General features: G+C 40.8%; 1 protein-coding gene across 1 annotated transcript; it reads left to right on the top strand.

Moving 5' to 3' along the window:
- Positions 1–2,011: 2,011 nt before the first annotated feature.
- On the top strand, positions 2,012–19,643 carry LOC143284070 (kelch-like protein 3). Its single transcript, XM_076590687.1, has 12 exons — positions 2,012–2,062; positions 3,267–3,623; positions 4,542–4,770; positions 5,264–5,439; positions 6,451–6,547; positions 8,308–8,574; positions 9,492–9,609; positions 10,127–10,324; positions 10,791–10,892; positions 13,106–13,234; positions 14,000–14,140; positions 15,071–19,643. The coding sequence occupies exons 2-12, from the start codon at positions 3,499–3,501 to the stop codon at positions 15,244–15,246; spliced, it is 1,758 nt and encodes a 585-aa protein (XP_076446802.1). The 5' UTR covers positions 2,012–2,062; positions 3,267–3,498; the 3' UTR covers positions 15,247–19,643.
- The last annotated feature ends 335 nt before the right edge of the window (positions 19,644–19,978 follow it).

The raw sequence follows: 19,978 nt of genomic DNA, 5'->3' as shown, positions 1-19,978 counted from the left end.
GCGCGCGCGCGCGCGTGTATATGTGTGTGTGTGTGCGCGTGCGTGTGTGTGTATGAGAGAGAGAGAGAGAGAGGGGGGGGGGTATCGATTGTAAATTTAATCCCTGAATAATTAAGCAAGCGGATTCGATTCCACAATCTCCATAACTTCGACCTTCCTGTCAGTTTTCTGTCGTGACAGTCAATGACAGCCATACAGCTCCGTGCTTAGTGACCGTTTTGAAATTTCAATGAAGTCCTTAGATCAGTATTACAAATCGCCTGAGGCTACATGTATCACCGGTAACTGTTTTCAGTTTGCCAACTGTTCGGGAGCTTTATCGGTTACAAATTTGCTGAGTAGAAGGCGGCGGTCAAAGCAGAAAAGGTTTTCTGTAAGATTTAAAGCGCTAGCAATAGTAGGGTTCAAGCCACTACAAAAAACAAACGCGTGGGAAAAAAAGCAAACACGAAAATGGAGTATGGCTGCCTAAATGGAGGTGTAAATAAACAAACTGGTCATACACGTAAAATGTATGTATATACATGTATGTGTGTATATATATATATATATATATATATATATATATATGTGTGTGTGTGTGTGTGTGTGTGTGTGTGTGTGTGTGTGTTGTGTTTGTCAGTGTCAGTGTGTGTGTGTGTGCGTACGTATGTATATATACATATATATATATATGTGTGTGTGTGTATGTGTGTGTGTGTGTGTGTGTGTGTGTGTGTGCGTGTGTGTGTTTGACTGGATAGCTGAGTGACTGACTGAATGAATCGGAATGACACGGCAGGAAACGAATGATGACGGAGCGCCCAAAGCCAGCTGTCAGGCGGTCCTACCTTGGTTTATAGGCAGCGTGTTGTACAAATGACTCCGCTGTTTTTGTAAAGCGCTTACAGCTTGGTTTCTGACAGAGGGTAGGCGCTATAATTACAAGTCTTTATATCACCCTTCGGTGGAAACAGATCACTGGCACCGTAACTATTGAAATGGTTCGGAGTATTGAACATCAATGAATCTCACATAAATTAATTGTATAGACCATAATACCATACAGTCAACACACACACACACACACACACACACACACACACACACACACACACACACACACACACACACACACACACACACACACACACACACACACGTGCGCGCGTGCGGTAAAGATCAAGAAAGATAACCGCGTGAAGAAAATGATAGTACCCGATTTACGATTTCCCTCCCATGTTTCCACTGGGATTTCCCTCCCATGTTTCCACTGGGATGGAAAGTTACACACACACACACACACACACACACACACACACACACACACACACACACACACACACACACACACACACACACACAGTGGTCGAAATAAGGAAGTTTTATCGTTTTAGCTATGATCAGTCTATGTTTGTCATGGCTTCTTTTGACTTTTCATCAAGAACGAGTCAAAAGTTGTTGTTTTTTTGTTTTGTTTTGCTTTGTTTTTGTGTGTGTGTGTGTGTGTGTGTGCGCGTGCGTGCGCGCGCGTGCGCGCGCGCGTCCGTGCATGTATGCGTGCGTGCGTGCGTACGTGCGTGTGTGCTAGTGCGTGCGACTCGTGGTGCGTGTGTGTGTGTCAGTTTTGTTTACTCAGTTTAAATGACCTCTTTTCACTGTTAAGTTATATATATATTTGACGTGTGTGTGTGTATGTGTATGTGTGCGTGTGTGTGTGTGCGTGCATGCGTGCGTGCCGGTGTGTGCGTGTGCTGCTGAGAGGTAAGTGTGGTTGCATACCCTGGATATTCAGGGTGAGTTGGCGCTCAGTCTGTCAGTCGCGGTGATGCCGCAAGAATGAAAAAAGAGTACAAAAAAGGGTCGTTTTCTTTTTCTTTCAAGGAAAATTAACCATTCTCTCATACAAGTGTTGCGCTGCTTTTCTGTGCATTATGATTCATGGAAGTGATAAGAGAATGGTATGAGTACATGACGCATTGTCAATTTGAAGCATTCTCGAATGGTACGTTCTTATTTTACACAAGCCTGCTGCAAGTTTACTTGCTCGCTTCATCGTAATCGATTTTCTATCCATCGTCAGGTAATGTCAACAAAAATAACACATTTTTTAAATTTGAAAGCTATAAATTTAGAGTTTTCTTCCATATTGATGGTCGGTTGATTAACGAGAAGACGAGTTTTGTGCACTAACGTTTATTTTGTTCTTTTCGACCGTGGATATCATTCTTTGACTGAGGTAGGTTTTGTGGTCAGACACTAACACCAAGATGTTCGGGACTAATCGAGTCTACCAGATCTTAATCGTCTTGTGATTTTGTCAAGCTTGCCAGAGATCTTCAGTACACTATAGTATAATCCTGTGTATCCTTTTGGAATTACCACTTTGTAAATGGAATGTGGTGGAAAGTTTGTGAAACCCCCTCCTTACCCTCGATATTTTCCCCTTTCTGTCCGTCAGTGTCACAGTCGAAACAGAAACAAAAGAAAGACCAGGGGAAATAAACGGAGAAAGATTAGGTCAATTATTAAAGCGGTGAGGTCGATGGAGGTGCGGGTGTGAACCAGTCATTGTATAGAACTCCCACATTTATTGGACACGACTTCAACTATTTCTCAAATCCAACCTCTGCCCTCTCTGTCTCTCTGCCTAGGGCTTGTGCGCCACACACTGTAGGCGTTTGTTACTTTGTATCTCCAACTCAAGAGTCTACAGTTATTCAAACTTGCTAGTGCCTGAACCCCCTTTGTGTGCTTATATCTCTATGCATGCAGAAGAGAAAATATGTTGCATGTCCAGTGAGTAATCAAAATCCTTGTCATTGTTTGTAGATTATGTCTGCATAGTCATATGTTACATGAAGGTTTACCTATTATGATTTGAAAGTGGATTTTTCAATACAGTTTTGCTAGGGACAACATTTTCTTTTTAATGATGGTTTTAGATCACATGTTTGTCCTAAATGCAAGCTTATTCATCTCATCTAAAAATTAACCATTGACACCCAAACCACCATTTAAATTTCAATGTTTCAAGGTTGGGTAGAGAAAATCAAAATTTCAGCCTTTATGTGGCATAATCATTGAATCAGTTGATTTTTTTTTTTTTTTTTAGTGTGTGTGTGTGTGTGTTGGTGTGCATTATTTATTATTATTGTGTGTGTGTGTGTGGCCTGTGTGAAGTTTTCATTTTCATACCTTTTTTAAGCTGTGGTCACTCAGTTGAAGAAATTAGACTATTATTTTTTAAAGTGTTTTGAAAAGTAATACTTTTTTTCTGTTTTCAGAACAGATCTCAGAAGTGTGACCATACTTCTGTGAGAGAGCGGAGGATATTGTTGTCAATATCAAAATTGTCAGCCTCACTCTGACACAGCAACAGTCTGCATAATGAAGGTGACACTACTAGACGCTCACTGAGGGGTTCTGTGCTGTTCACAGTGATGGTGATTGTGTGCACATTGTCTTGAGGCCAGCGATAAATGAACTGTCATTTGATCGGTGCCGGGAACCAACATAATGTCGTCCCGCGAACTCACGATGGATACTGTGCGACCCAAGATTCTGGCTGGGAGAGAACACCCAGCTTATAAACACCCACAGCATGCACAGAAAGGATTTGAAATTTTAAATCAGATGAGAAAGTAAGTCAAGCAACTAATTGTCTGAAGCTAGCAATCCACTGTCAGACATGCTCGTATTAGTTAAAACAATCTCATAGCATAGTACTTTTTTTTTAGGTATATATCCAGGGCAACTGACTGAAAATGACCTCGCCCGCGGGGGTGGGTGGTGGTGGGGGGGGGGTGGTTGTATATTTTACGGTGATCAAACCTATTAATACAGTTCTATCACCAATTAAAGTGGGCATTGCGTAACATTGGTCACATATTATATATTTTATTTTTTAATATTTTTCATTGTTAATCTATACTAACTGTGGAAACCTATGGCCTTCGCCTTGGCACTGATTTCTGTCCAAATGTGACTCACACTGAATGTGAATAGATGGACACTTTCAGGCACCTGTAATTAGTATACATTCAGTATTCATACTTTATGGTTATTTTAGCAGGTCCGATAGTTCAACAGTAGATTACTGCTGTAAAGAATGTAGCTAAGAATTGTTCTTTGATAGACTTAACAAATTAATCAGTTTTTCATGCTTGTCTTATGAAATGTATGCTGTTGCCGATCTTGAGTTATTTTCCAAAGTAATTCCTTCTCTCTTTTTTTTTCTTTTTTTTCCAAGAGTCTTTCTTTTAATTCAAGACTTTACCATGCATGTTCTTTTTTGTTGTTACCATGCATGTTCTTTTTTGTTGTAGGAAAAAAGGTGAATGGGTCAAGTTAAAAAAAAAAAAAGAGAGAGAGAGGAAAAAAAAGAGATGTCACAATTTTAAACAATTAAAACCAAGAGAGCAACCAGTTTTCATCAGTTGTCAAAAGATGTAACTAGTTAAAGGTGTGAAAAAGATGTAATTCAAACGTGTGTGTAACTTAGAGGTGTGTCCACATGATCTATACACCCCCTGAACCTTGCTGACTCTTGCTGTGTGCAGGTCAGGGTTACTGTGTGACGTGACACTGAAGGTAGGGGGAGTAGAGCTGGCTGCACACAGGAACATTCTGGCATCGTGCAGTCAGTACTTTTATGCCATGTTCACTGGGGATCTGGCTGAATCCAAGTCGGACTGCATCACTCTGCAGGAAATAGATCCGAAAGCTTTGTCGTTATTGATTGATTTCATCTACACATCTGAAATACATGTGACAGAGGAAAATGTACAGGTGAGCAGGGTAATCATGAGCATGTGTCACTGTGTGATCAGGGTGTTGGAATTGTTGAAGAACTCAACACTGCCCAGTTTAAGTTTCATCTAAGTTATCTGAAAAGGTCATTATTTGATTTTGGCAGTTTCTGTTACACATGTTAATGTTTCTGTTACTAAGCGAACATGTATGTGCACGTGAGCATCAGTGTGTGTGTATGTGTGTGCATGGAATTGCCTCTGTGTGTGTGTGTGTGTGTTTTAACATCCCCCTTCTCTCTCAAATAGTAAGTTTGATTTTTTACCACTTACAGGAAACAAGTTTCTTTTGTTCTTTCTGTTTCATTGCTTTATTTGTAAAGAATACACACATAGTATATTGTTTTAGTCTGCTTACTGAGTGAAAACAGCTGTCCTTATGATGTACGTGTGACTGAATCAGTGAAATGACAGTCAGACTTGTTTACTTCTTTGATTGTTATTTACTTATATGGGTTACTTTTTTTTTTCAGACTTTACTACCAGCAGCTAACATTCTGCAGATCACAGAAGTGCGTGAAGCATGTTGTGAATTCCTACAGTCTCAGCTGCACCCGTCCAATTGTCTTGGCATCTGTGACTTTGCAGACATACATGCCTGTACTGAGTTGCTCAACTTTGCTCAGACATACATCGAACAACATTTCACGTCAGTGTTTTTTGTTTTGTTCTTTACAGTTTTAGTAATTGTGGGGAAAAACCCACTTTGATAATAAACCAAGTGCACATGATTGTGAAACAAATACTGTTGCAGACAATATTTAAAATTAAAAAAAGAAGAAGAGGAGGAAACGGGTGGTGCTGCACAGGAAAGCAGCCTGACTTTTCCATTGATGTGATGAGAAGAGAAAGCTGTTATGACAATAAACTGAAGCAGTGCAAAACAACAGTCATTAAAGATGATTTCAGAAACGCATCCATCTGTCAGTTTTCGTGTGAAAAAAACTAATAAAGTTTATTTTACATTCATTGTCTTAGATACTTAATATTGATTATCACAGTATCTGAGACTCCTGTTAGAGCAAAAGTTTATTCCTCTTAAGTACTGTATTTTGCTTCTTTTCTTTTATAACTTTTCTGGGGATTTAAGAATTATGAATTTAACAACACATACCTCCGTGACCCACTAGTGCAGACTCCAGCAGGGGTCTGTTACAGAAGCTGATTACAGATTAGTCACTGTAACACTTTTGATAATTTTGGTTTAGACATGTTAATCCCTCCCTTGTGTGTTTTATACAGGAAAAGGGAAGAAAACTTATTTGTTTTGGATGCTGAAGAGAAGTATGAATGCTGAAAAGAAGTATGATTTGGATGCTGAAGAGAAATACACAAGCTCCCACTGGCATTGATCGTCACTTAGATTTTGGTAACTGTAATGTTTTTTGGCAAATAGTATGAAGACATTTGTCAGGCAGCTAAGGATTTAAGATAAGGACCTTATTTTATTAATCTAAGAAATACTTGATATTCATTGACACAGAAGGTAATTATGTTGTAGAGATGAATTCTTATTGCTGGTGTGCAACCATGTCTTTTTATAGTTAGTTTCTTATTTTTTATTTGTTTTGGTTTGCTTTAATTTTGAGGAAGAGAGGGGTATTCAGTTCATTATTTCCTTCTTTGAAATTAACTTTTATATTGTCTTGTCGTCGATCAGGGAGGTTGTGCATTACGACGAGTTCCTATCGCTGAGTGCCGAACGGGTCTCCCGGTTGATATCCAGTGACAGAGTGACTGTAACAAGTGAAGAACAGGTATCTTGCTTTTTGAAACCGTGTATGTTTTCATATTTGTGCACCCTAATGATCCACTTGACGTCTTGGCAAGGGTACCGTAAAGTTCGGTCTATTGAACGCACTGGTATGTAAGCCGCACCCACTAAATTTTGGAAAAAATTGAACTTTATACATACATAAGCCGCACTTATTTCTGGTACCGGAACACATGCTGATACTACAGAAAAGCTGTCAATACTGTAGGTTATGAAATAAACACAAGCGGGAACAACACAAAGAAAAGCAAGCGAAAATACTGCTAGTGCCACAAAAAATAATAAATAAACACAACGAAAATAAGATCCATAATTTTGGGATAGTCACATTTATTCAACGTCATCCTGCTCACTGAATCCACTGAAATCTTCATCTTCAGTGTCCGAGTTGAAGAGAACCAGCACAGCTTCCTCCGCCATCTTGTCACTGACTTCAGCCTCGCTTTCACTTCATGAACATGAAGGTGGAGGTCGCTGCTGGTTCGTCGCTTGCACTGTCGTCTGTTAGGTCGATCACCTTCAATTTGAAGGCTGCATAACGTCGCGTTTTTGGCATGATGAGGGTGTACGCTTGAGCAGAGTAGAACTGAATGCTGCTGATCTGAAGGCTTTAATGTGTGCGGATTTGATTTATAAAACGTGAACAGTTAGCACACTATCCTGAAGCTCATCCAAAATTTCATGAACAGAAATCATGATTTGGGTGAGTTGAAGGGCAGCTAAGAATAGACGAGAATGTGACACTCCCGGGATCGTTAAAATCCTCAAATAAGCTGCATCATTGTATAAGCCGCAGAGGTTGAAGCTGGAGTAAAAAGTTGCGGCTTATAGACCGAACTTTACGGTAATTCTGGAATGAGGTGTTACTTAAGACTCAGCTGTTTTGATGTATTTCTCTTTCACTGCCCAAAAAATAACAAGTCATGTAAGTGCCTTGAAGCAGTTTTGTCAGGACGGACTCTTTTTACTTCTTAGAGGAAAAAAGCATTATGGAAAATTGAATTCATATAATTTAGGTCATGTAGCACCAATAAACAAACAAAATAAGCAAGAGCAGGAAATGTTACTACTTTTGTCTGCAGCTGTTTTACCCTCCTTTATGCAATAAAGTCAATCAGTTTGCCCACTGTACAGCTTCTTCTTGAAACCATCCTTGCCTCAGTAAAAAGTCTGTTACAGACAACACTGTCTCCCTTGAATTACATTCATCAACTCCTTGCTTTCAACACTGCTAACAACTTCAGCTGCTTATGCCTTTGAACGCGCCCACATAAAAAAAGAAAGATTAAATTAATATAAGGCTTACATGAACCCCAGAATAAACAGCGCTAGTTCATGATTTACATATGGATAATTTTTGTGATGCTGAGGAGGGGATGCTGAGGCAGAATCAGTAAAGTGATAGGGTTCTAGGCCCTGTTTTGGCATGGTGTTGTATCCTTGGGAAAGGCACTTTACTTGGATTTCCTTAATATATCCAGGTGTAAATTTTCACCTGACTTTGGTTGGGGAAGGTTAAAATGGTGAAAGGAGAGGACTGAGCACTGCCTTCCTATCCTGAGCCCAAGACACAGTAAACTTGAAGATCTTAGAATTTGGTCTTCGACTGAGGATAGGCGCTATATGTATTCATATCATCATCATCATCATCATGATCATCACTGCCCCTATGGCCATAGAAGACCTGAATCTTTAGCCTTAAACTTAATTTTTGTGACACAGGAATATGAGGTTGTGACACAGGTATATGAGGCGGTGATGTCGTGGGTGAACCACGACCTGCACGATCGTGAAGACCAGCTGGAGAGTCTGCTGGAGTATGTTCGCCTGCCGTTGATCTCCCAGGACTACATTGTGCAGCGGGTGGAGGAGGAGCCCTTGATCAAGGGCAACTCGCGCTGCAAGGACTTCCTCATTGAGGCCATGAAGTACCACCTGCTGAAACCAGAGCAGAAGGCCATGTACAAAACACCACGCACCCAACCCCGCAATCCCATTGGTCTTCCCAAGGTAAATATACTGGTGTAAACATGGGTGTGACTGAAGTCTGACTGAGATGAATGATGAGTGCTTAAACTTAAAGGCAGGCAGCTGTCAGATGGCTCTACCCAGGTAGACAGCCTGTTGTGCAAATCAGTGTTTCATTAGAGCTTAGAGTTTGGTCTCTGACCAAATGTAAGTGCTGTGTAAATACAAATTAACAGGTTGTGGCATGCAGGCTGCTGTAAGGTGTCACTGCAGGGGCACTTTTGCAGCTGTTTCTGTTCAGAATGTATTCTTATATTGGATGGATTTCTGTAATGAAAAAATTACTTTTCTTCTTCACCTTGCTTTTCTGCAAGTGCAACTCTTGCGTTCACTGGTATGTGACCATTTTTACTCCACCATACTTCATTTTCAGGGTGGGCAGGGTTGGTAATGGTATGTTTTTGCTTCCTTAACCCACCAAACACTGATGCATACTTCATGATCTTTAATTTGCACATTTGTCATTCTGCTTGCAAAGGGAGTCCAGGCACTAGCAGTACTGCACTTCTGCCTGCTTACCTGAGAGGTCTGGAAAATCTCCAACCTCAATCCACCAGGCACCATGACCAGGATTTAAACCCAGGATCCTCAGATTGAAAGTCATACACTTCAAGTTTAACCACTCAGCATTGCCCCCATCAAAAGATGGCCATTGTTTCTGAAATTCTGTGGTTGCTTCCTTTACTTATATATATATATATATATATCCTCTTTTTCTTCAACTTGGTTTATACATTTTGTTTACACATCTGTAGAATTTTTTGTGTTCCGACTTCAATTCAAGTTGTTCATAAATACTGAGCTGAAAACTGATGACATGATTAAAAGATGAAAGCACAAAAAATAAGAAAGCACAAGCCATGGAATGTTGGTTCATTGATGATTTCCCCTCCCCACAGATGTTGCTGGTGGTGGGGGGTCAGGCCCCAAAGGCGATACGCAGTGTAGAGTGTTACGACTTCGCAGAGAATAAGTGGCACCAACTGGCGGAAATGCCCTCGCGCCGATGCAGATGTGGTGAGGACTCAGAACTAAAGCTGCCTAACTGTGCTACTTTGCCTTCTTTTTTTTTTTTTTTTTTTTTTTTTGTTTGTTTGTTTTTACTCTTCTTCATGTTTTTCTAACTTCAATTTTCTTTGATAAAATTGTGTTATGGTTTTCAAACAGTTTAGAACTGAGAATAACTGGCATTGGGTTAAAGGGGAAATGACTTTTTATGGGATGTTTAAGATTTTTGGCTGTTAGCTTTTGCCTATTTTCATCAGAGGTCTTTCATAGTTTGTTTTTGTTGTTGTTTTTATATGCTAAAAAGTGTTCACCTAAAGTGGGGCCAAACTGTTTAGCTTATCAAACCATTGTTGTTGTTTGTTTTTTTTCTTAGTATTACTAAGTTAGTCTAGTGATGGCAAAATTGTACAGTACTGCCAAATACTTAATGTTCTTGATTCACCAGTTGTAGTTGTGGTACAAGTTAGAAGCTAATGATTCAGTGCTAATCATGAGCAGTTTCTCAGTAACAACTTTGGTTTGACAGGTTTAGCTGTGCTGAATGGTCTGGTGTATGCAGTGGGAGGCTTCAACGGATCACTACGTGTACGCAGCATTGATGTGTATGACCCTGTCGCAGACACCTGGAACTCCTGTCCTAGTATGGAAGCACGAAGAAGCACACTAGGTGTCGCTGTCCTCAATGGACTGATTTTTGCAGTCGGAGGATTTGATGGCACAACAGGTTTGTTGTTCACTTGTGAGAGTTGTTCTTTTGAGATTTTTAGGTAACTAGGGACTTGTTTCTCACTTGTGTTTAGTATACAATTTTTACTTGTGAGAAAAGATATATAGTAAAATATAGATTTGCATCACAAGGTTTTGTACATTCAAAAGACAACACACTGCAAAAGAAAAATAGATATTTTATCTTGTACACATGGAGAGGGTCAAGGCACAATCATCAATCAGTTTTCATGTCTCAATTCAATTCCAAGAAAATGAGTGAAAGTTGATGTATCTGATTTAAAGTTATACCATTTTTTTACGAATAGGGAGCATACTTCAGTTGTAATTGGAAGTTTTCAAGACAATACCAGAGCTTCATGGAGGCTTACAGCCAGGTTTCTTGTGATCATAAGATTATTTCCTCAGCTTTCAGTTTGAATCATTTGCCAGTCTGTATATTGATGGTGATGTGTGATGGGCAGGTTTGGACACGGCTGAATACTTTGATCCCAAGACCGGGGAATGGAAGACCATCGCCTCTATGAGTGTACGACGCAGCAGTGTAGGGGTGGGGGTTGTTGGAGGTGAGGGTAATTTGTTTATCAGGGTAACTTGCTTGTACCTGTCATGTCCTTTGTATGCATTTCTGCATGAGTACAGGTCATCTGTGCAATCTGCTGACAATTCTTTAATTGATCTGGTCAAACTCAAATGAATTGAACAGAACTATTTTTTTTTTATATTTTGATCACCTGTATCCATGTTTGATTGCTAGTAGTGCTTATCACTGAGTGAACGTCTTTTTTGTTTCTCAGTTATGTTGCTTTCTGAGCAGAGTAGACTGTATTTCAGGTCCCAACCAACACACTGGTGTGCCTTTTATACAGTTTCACTCAGACATGTGCATCATGAGATTAGGATAAAACAGCAGCATTGCATACAGAATAACTATCTTGGTATGCAATAGAACTATCACTGATTGTAAAACGTAATCAGGTTGTGTAGTTCTGTTTAGTAAAGAGGGGTTTTAGACTTTCACCCCTTGATTGCTGCTAACAAGTACGCTCATCAGCGAAGGGTTGTCACCTCTGAGATGAGACAGAGCTTGCAGGCCAGGGTTCCAGTCACCATTCTCTGTCTGGACCTTCCTCTTTGGATTGCATTACTTTTGTTCTGCAGAATTATTTATACCTTTGAAATGTACACAGAAACTAGTGTCTGTACTTAACACTCATGCCACATTGATCTCATTTCACCATGGTTCAGCAGTCAAGGGGTTAAGATGGTTCTTTGTATCTGGTCATACAAAGAGGTTAATGGTGGTATTTTGTTAGTGTTGCTGTGACTGTGTTCAGGGTTGCTGTGTTAAGGTGTTGCTGTGGCTGTGTTCAGCGTTGCTGTGTTAAGGTGTTACTGTGGCTGTGTTCAGCGTTGCTGTGTTAAGGTGTTACTGTGGCTGTGTTCAGCGTTGCTGTGTTAAGGTGTTGCTGTGGCTGTGTTCAGCGTTGTTGTGTGAAGGTGTTGCTGTGGCTGTGTTCAGCGTTGCTGTGTTTAGGTGTTGCTGTGGCTGTGTTCAGGGTTGTTGTGTTAAGGTGTTGCTGTTTTGTTGCTGTGGCTGTGTTCAGGGTTGCTGTGTTTAAGGTGTTGCTGTTTTGTTGTTGTGGCTGTGTTGAGGGTTGCTGTGTTAAGGTGTTCCAGTGGCTGTGTTGAGGGTTGCTGTGTTAAGGTGTTCCAGTGGCTGTGTTCAGGGTTGTGTTAAGGTGTTCCAGTGGCTGTGTTCAGGGTTGTTGTGTTAAGGTGTTACTGTGGCTGTGTTCAGGGTTGTTGTGTTAAGGTGTTCCAGTGGCTGTGTTGAGGGTTGTGTTAAGGTGTTCCAGTGGCTGTGTTGAGGGTTGTTGTGTTAAGGTGTTCCAGTGGCTGTGTTCAGGGTTGTTGTGTTAAGGTGTTACAGTGGTTGTGTTCAGGGTTGCTGTGTTAAGGTGTTACTGTGGCTGTGTTGAGGGTTGCTGTGTTAAGGTGTTCCAGTGGCTGTGTTCAGGGTTGTGTTAAGGTGTTCCAGTGGCTGTGTTCAGGGTTGTGTTAAGGTGTTCCAGTGGCTGTGTTCAGGGTTGTGTTAAGGTGTTCCAGTGGCTGTGTTCAGGGTTGTTGTGTTAAGGTGTTCCAGTGGCTGTGTTCAGGGTTGTTGTGTTAAGGTGTTACAGTGGTTGTGTTCAGGGTTGCTGTGTTAAGGTGTTACTGTGGCTGTGTTCAGGGTTGTTGTGTTAAGGTGTTCCAGTGGCTGTGTTGAGGGTTGTGTTAAGGTGTTCCAGTGGCTGTGTTCAGGGTTGTGTTAAGGTGTTCCAGTGGTTGTGTTCAGGGTTGTTGTGTTAAGGTGTTACTGTGGCTGTGTTCAGGGTTGCTGTGTTAAGGTGTTACTGTGGCTGTGTTGAGGGTTGCTGTGTCAAGGTGTTACTGTGGCTGTGTTCAGGGTTGTTGTGTTAAGGTGTTACTGTGGCTGTGTTCAGGACTGCTGTGTTAAAGTGTTTCAGTGGCTGTGTTGAGGGTTGCTGTGTTAAGGTGTTGCAGTGGCTGTGTTGAGGGTTGCTGTGTTAAGGTGTTGCAGTGGCTGTGTTCAGGGTTGTTGTGTTTAAGGTGTTGCTGTAGGATTGCTTTAGCTGTGTTCAGGGTTGCTGTGTTTAAGGTGTTGCTGTAGCTGTTTTCAGGGTTGCTGTGGCTGTGTTCAGGGTTGCTGTGTTAAGGTGTTGCCATGACTGTGTTCAGGGTTGCTGTGTTAAGAAGTTGCTGCGACCGTTTTCAGGGTTGCTGTACGCGGTGGGGGGTTACGATGGAGCGTCCAGACAGTGCCTGAGCTCCGTGGAGTCATACAACCCTCTCTGTGATACTTGGATGACCGTTGCTGAAATGTCATGTCGCCGCAGTGGTGCAGGTACAACTGCTGTTTTCTTGTCTGTTTCTCTTCATTGCCTTTTTGTTTGTTTGTTTGGTATATCTGTAGAATGATAGGAAGAAGTGTTACATGTTTTTATGTATGTCTTGTCAGTTGTCTGCTGCTGTGCATGATTGCTTGTGACACAGACTGGTGGTGATAACTGTTCAGCAGAGTTAACAAGAGGTTGTCTTTTCCCTAGCATAAAATTATCATTGTTGAGAGTGAATATGTGTGAAGTCTTTTCCCCTGTTTTGAACAATCATTGTTGTAAACGACCATGTGTTTACAGAAACAAAACAGACAAGCAGACAAATGATTCAAAGTGTTAGATAAGTGCAGTAAAAAATTACAGCTCTTTTTATTAAAAGCAAGAAAACCAGTGTGTGTTATGTCAGCTGATGATGGTTCTTTCAGGCAACAGTGCCATGTACAATCTTCTGGTAATGGAAGATATCAGTACAGAAACAATGACATACAGTGTGTGTTATATCAACATTTCCATGTAGTTGTGGTAATGATAACAGGTATGTGACTGTGGTGGAGGAAGGAGGATAGTGAGGGCCCAGAAAGTGCATGAAGAAATTTATGTGATCCTGCCTGTGCTAAACTGCAGCACTGGCAGTTCAGCTTTCAGGCAGTTGTATTCTGGAGGAGGGAGGGAAATTTGACAGTGTGGCGGGGGATGGGGCTGGAGGCATGATGGAAGGGGTGAAGGAACCAAAGATGAAAAGGGAGTGACATAGATTGATGTGTTGCTGACAGGTGTAGGGGTGGTGGACAATTTGCTTTACGCAGTGGGGGGCCATGATGGCCCACTGGTGCGGAAAAGTGTGGAGGTCTTCAACCCAGACACCAACTGCTGGTCCCAAGTGGCTGACATGCACACCTGTCGCCGAAACGCAGGTGAGCTTGGAGATCACAACATTCCCATGTGTGTGTGACTGCTGGTACAGCGATTGATGCTGTTGTGAAAGCGAGATTGAGGTTGAGTCCATTTTGGGCACACATATGCATGCTCACACATGCACACAACCTTGCTTCTTACCATCCCTTTATTGGGAAAAAGTAGTATTGACAACAAAGACATCATTGCCAGCCCTGTTTCAGCAGCCTTAATTTCTTTCATAGAGATAAAATACCTGTATCAGTGAATGCTTTTTTTTCTCCAGAATTGTAATTTGCCCAGGTTTATTTTGATTTAAAAAAAAAAAAAATTTAAGCAAAAAAAGCATCAGCTAAAGAAAAATCAGACCGATTTTTCCATACCAAAGAGCATTGTCAAGTGCCAAGAGGGACCATGCTGCAAACTGAGACAGTTTGTTGCAGAAATGCAGGAAAACAACCTCAGCTTTGTGTCTCGCTAAATATACACAAAGAAAGATATGTCTCTGCTACAAACATACTTTAACATGAAGAAGAAAGAAAGGAATTAAAAAAAAGTACTTGCAATTTCAAAAGAAAAGTTCTGATTTATGTGTGCTACCATACATACTGAAAACATTCCTCTCAGCTTAATCTCTGTTGCTCAAATTATTCCTCTCAAGTCTGCTATGGGTTTGGCAGGGTTTACCCAGTTTTGGTTACATTTATGAAATATGTTTTTCCTGGTAGAATGTATTGTGTAAGTGCCAGAAAATTTCTGTTTCATGCTTTTAAAGACAAAATACCAACAGCTGCAGGGTTGCATTGCCCCCTGACCCCACCAAGTAGACCTATATGCGCTCCCCCCCCCCCCCCCCCTCACCCCCCAACACCTCACCCTGTCCCCATTCCCTGTCACTGCACAATTTTTTCAGACTTTAAAAAAAAAATTTTTTACTTTTTTTTTGTCAGGCGTGGTGGCGACAGGAGGCTGCCTGTATGTGGTGGGGGGTGATGATGGATCTTCAAACCTAGGCTCAGTGGAGATGTTTGACCCGCAGACCAACACCTGGACGCTGATGGACTGCTCCATGATTGTCCGGAGGAGTTACGCTGGCGTGGCTGTCATAGAGAAGCCAACTGTGTAGCATCTCTTGTGTCTGCTGCGTCTTCCTGTTGATTCATGGAAACTCATCAAAGGAGCATGCAGTGGTGGTTTGGTTGTTGTTTTTGGAGTGAGTATGTGTGTGTGTGTGTGTGTGTGTGCGCGTGTGTGTGTGAACAGAGGTGTGTGCATGATGTGCAAGCCTGAATGGTGTGTGTTTGCGTATGTGTGTGCTTGCATACATGCAAGCAGACATTTGTGTGTGCGAATGCCTGCATATGGGTGTGAAACAAGTATTGCTGACAGTTTTTTTGTACTTTATGCTGTGTGATTCTCTACCCAGTTTGGGTCATGTATTGTGATAGAAACAAAATTGAATGTTTGATTAAGAACTTAGCAATTTCTGGACTGATTTTAAATCCATATTTATCATGTGCTGTTGTCTGCCATATTAAGAAACTGTCACTTTGCATGGATACTGAAATTTATATATTTTCAAGAAAAGGTAGTACCAGAAATTGCTTTTCTACTTTTTCATGCTTCTTTTTTCTTTTCTTTCTTTCTTCGTTTTTCTCCAAATGTATAAAGAATGTGTTTGTTTGTTTTTCTTGTGTGAAATCTGCACTTTCAAATGACTTTTAAAGAGGCAAGGTGTTAGGGGCGGGAGTGGAAAAGCATTGAATGTGTGCCATGAACACTAATGCTGTTAATGGAAATGTGTTGACATGTGTACGAGTCTAAAGCACACAGAAAAAAGCCTGTCACACAGACTTTCAGACCTGTTTGAAGCTTACAAGGTATTTTCTGACCAACCATTACAATATTAGTGAAATTATATGTTTTGGAGTCGAGTACATTCAGTCTTTCATTAGCTCTTGGCTATTGGCCCAGTTTCAGGGCCTGATTTCACACAAAGACAGGGTGGAAAACTCAAGACAGCATACTTCTATAGATCTCCGACAGGCATTATGTCTAGTTTTACACTTCTGACTGACTGAGGACATCTGTGATTTTGATATGGTTCATGGTGTGCACAGATTCAGCATGTAGGACCTGATTCAGCTGATAGTGACACTCTCCCTGTATTTTGTGAACCTCTCAAGTCATTACAACTCACTTGCTTTCAGGAACCGTGGAACATTCTGTTCTTTTCTGACTTCATTATGATGTCATTTCAGTGCTGTCAGCAACACTTGAACCGCCAGAATACAAGCACCAGTAGTGAATTGCTTCTTTTTGCAAAGAACCCATAAGAAAGGAAATTTTAATCATTACTTCAATGACATCTCATCTTCACTACTGTTAGTTGGCATGACACATATTTCCTGCTGACCTGTCTGATCTGGAACCATTCTGTTGTTTACCTATTGGTCCAGAAAACAGATGGATCACATAATAGTGGCCAGATAGTCCACAAGGCTGATAGTTTACTACAGAATCAAACAAGGTTAGCACCCTTGACTGCATGGAGAACAAAACTGCCCACATCTTTTTTTTCTAATATGGCCACAGTTTGTGTATCTAATCACTGTCCCTACAACTTAAGATGTTAATCCTTACTTTGGCTTGCTTAGAACTGCACTTTTTACAGAATCTCAATAACTTATAAGTATTTCAAGTGCTGATGCAAAATCATTCATCTCCTTGTAGTGTTCTTCACTTTCACAACAGCTCAGTTTGTGTACAAGCATGACTTCATTTGTCCTGGAACATGAAGAGGAGAGCAGCAAGCAGCAAAGACTGGCTACAGGGAGGGAGATTACTGGAATGTGCTGCAGAACACTGAATTTGTCTTGAGCCAAAAAGTCCACAGGGACGTGGTATTTGATTAGTGAGCGCTGACAGGTGACTGCCGACAAACGATTCAACAAAATCAGCTTTGAATATCAAACCCTCTACTTTGTCTTTTAGATGGTCAGCTGGGATCATTTCCATGCATCAGACATGAAGCAAGAAAATTGTTGTACTTGATGAAAATAAAGAAAATGCAATTTTATATTGAAACAGTTACCCAGCTGTATACAAGCAATTCAAAAAGTATATTAAAATAAATTGGGTGTCCCAAAACTGGGGCAGCATGCTGTACCCCAGAACTGCTTACAATTGAGAGAGAGAAATAGGATGTGAGGAAACAGTGCAATATTGTACAAACCAATACAACACAATACATGACAGTACAACACTACAATACAGTCTTGTTCTCTTGGTAACTGAAGATTACTGATTGATTGTTATTGTTCATTAGCAACTTGTTATTTGGAATTCAAGGTGAGAGACTGTATCTCAAGTCAGTTGGCCAGTTTCTATTGTTTGAAATTAATCAGATGTCATTGTCCGCTCTGCTGATTGTCTCATGCTACCTTATGTTTTGCCTGTTTACAACAAAGTCTAGAAACTACTGCTCCAGGCAAAATGAAAGAGAAAGCATTCAACCGTTAATTTCTGTTTGCATTTATAAACCATTGATTAGTTGGCATAGCTGGCGCGTGTTGTATTTGGAAAGAACAGAACTGAAATTACAGGGAAAAGTGTGCGGGCAATGCAGAAAATGAGGAAGTTTGATGCTGCTGATATGTACATGTACATTATGATAGTGTGTCTCTCCACAAGACCTGACTGACATCTTCAAGTTGGTTGTGTGAATATGTGTTTGTGTGTGTGCATGTATGTGGGGGAGGGGTGTTAGTATACATTGTGCATGAGTAACAGATTATGTGTACGACACTCCACTCATATGTGCATATATTTATGATTTGTAAATTTGAGTGACATTTACATGATCAGTTGGTTGAATATAATATTGTTGGTTGGTGATAGTGTGTGAGTGGGTGTTTTTTTTTGTTTGTTTGTTTGGGGTTTTTTTTTGGAGATTCCAGCATGAATGTCATTGGTGTTGCACTTTAAGAGGATGAGCGTGAATGTCTTGTTTCTTCACAAAAACAACAGGTGATCAAATGAGTATATAGGTTGTCATTGCGGGTAAGAGAGCGTGTTCCAGTTAAAAAGGAGGTGTTGCTTACTGCAAAGTAGTAGTTTTCTTGCGACATGAACTCCTTGGCATGTAAATATTGCAGTTCTGATAAGTTTAAATGCAAATTCATTTTATGAACATTATTCTCATCATCATTGCTCTCTCTCTCTCTCCCCCCCCCCACCCCCCTCCCCCTTCTTGAGAGACACAGTGAAGCTGATTTGTTAACGTCAGCTCTGCAAAAAAAAGAAAAAGAATTGCATTTTGTTCTACATTGTAATGCTTTGCATGACTTGAGAGTTTCATGCAGAGAGATGTTCGTTATATTTAGCCCTCCATGTGGAGTGATGGCCTAGAGGTAATGCGTCCACCTTGGAAGTGAGAGAATCTGAGCGTGCTGGTTCGAATCACGGCTCAGTCGCTGGTATTTTCTCCCCCTCCACTAGACCTTGAGTGGTGGTCTGGACGCTAGTCATTTGGATGAGAAGATAAACCAAGGTCCCATGTGCAGCATGCACTTAGCGCACGTAAAAGAACCCAAGGCAACAAAAGGGTTGTCCCTGGCAAAATTCTGTAGGAAAATCGACTTCGATAGGAAAAACAAACAAAACTGCGCGCAGGAAAAAATACAAAAAAAATGGGTGGCACTCTCAGTGTAGCGACGCACTCTCCCTGGGGAAAGCAGCCCAAATTTTACACAGAGAAATCTGTTGTGACAAAAAAAGAGAAATATAAATACAAATAATGGCCTATCCATGCATAAATTATCCATATCTGTATTTGTATCTCTCCCTCTGTCTCTTTCTCCTTCACTCCTTCCTTTCTCTTTCGCATATTATGTCTCATTTACTCATCTTTCTTTCTCATTTGCATATCTTCCCACAAGGTGTAGTTATCTTCGAGGCATATTTATCAAAACATTTTATCGCATGAACATTGGTATGTGTGCATGGAAATTCATTGCTTCAGTTTTTGCACTGGCTTCTCCATACTTTGATCTCTCGGTAGTGACCTTAGACTGATGTATAAACCAGTGGTTTGTATGAACAGTGCATGTGTAACTCATAACATTAATGATTATGTGACCGATGAACCAGTAACTGACACTGTGCAGGAAATTACTCTGAAGGCATTGATAGTGGTATGTCCTTTCTCCTGATTGTGACATGCAATTTACTTTGTTTTGTTGACTGACTCTTTACAAGGTTTTATACTTTTCAGCTTTTTCGTGAATCTGTTTCTGAGCATGTGGAACGTTTAGTTAAGTGATGAAGACTTTGTGTTCTGTGGGAACAAGCTTGTCATTGCTGCACACACTTTGTTTGGACCATTGGAGGTTCTTGTGATATTAGTTTGTCAATGCGTTTTTTTCATTGGTGTCACTGAAACAGCTTGAGAAGCTAAACTAGACAGTGTTACCTGTCAGAGAAAAATGAAAGTCAACATTAAAGTTTGTTTTGCTTAGTGTTTGGAGGAGTGTGTGTTGGCTGGTTTTCTGAACTTGCAGTGTGAATGATCATGCACACACACACATGCACATGTATACATATGTACATTCACATGCACAGACACACACACATGTGTATATCATTCACACACTCACACATGCTCACATTCATGCCTGCAGATGGAACTGTTTACATTTGTACCCAGAGCTCAAGTTTATGTCATTGTATACTCAAGTCCAATAGCACTGCTAAAAAAAATCCTTCAAAGAAATGTTCAGGGATGGAGACAGAGAGGAAGACAGAAAAAGCGATGGACAGACAACATTGCAGAATGGATGGGAATACCATTTGCAGAG

The sequence above is a fragment of the Babylonia areolata genome, chromosome 1, assembly GCF_041734735.1.
Source record: "Babylonia areolata isolate BAREFJ2019XMU chromosome 1, ASM4173473v1, whole genome shotgun sequence".
NCBI classification, from domain to species: Eukaryota; Metazoa; Mollusca; class Gastropoda; order Neogastropoda; family Buccinidae; genus Babylonia; species Babylonia areolata.
This window is presented reverse-complemented; position numbering and strand designations above follow the sequence as displayed.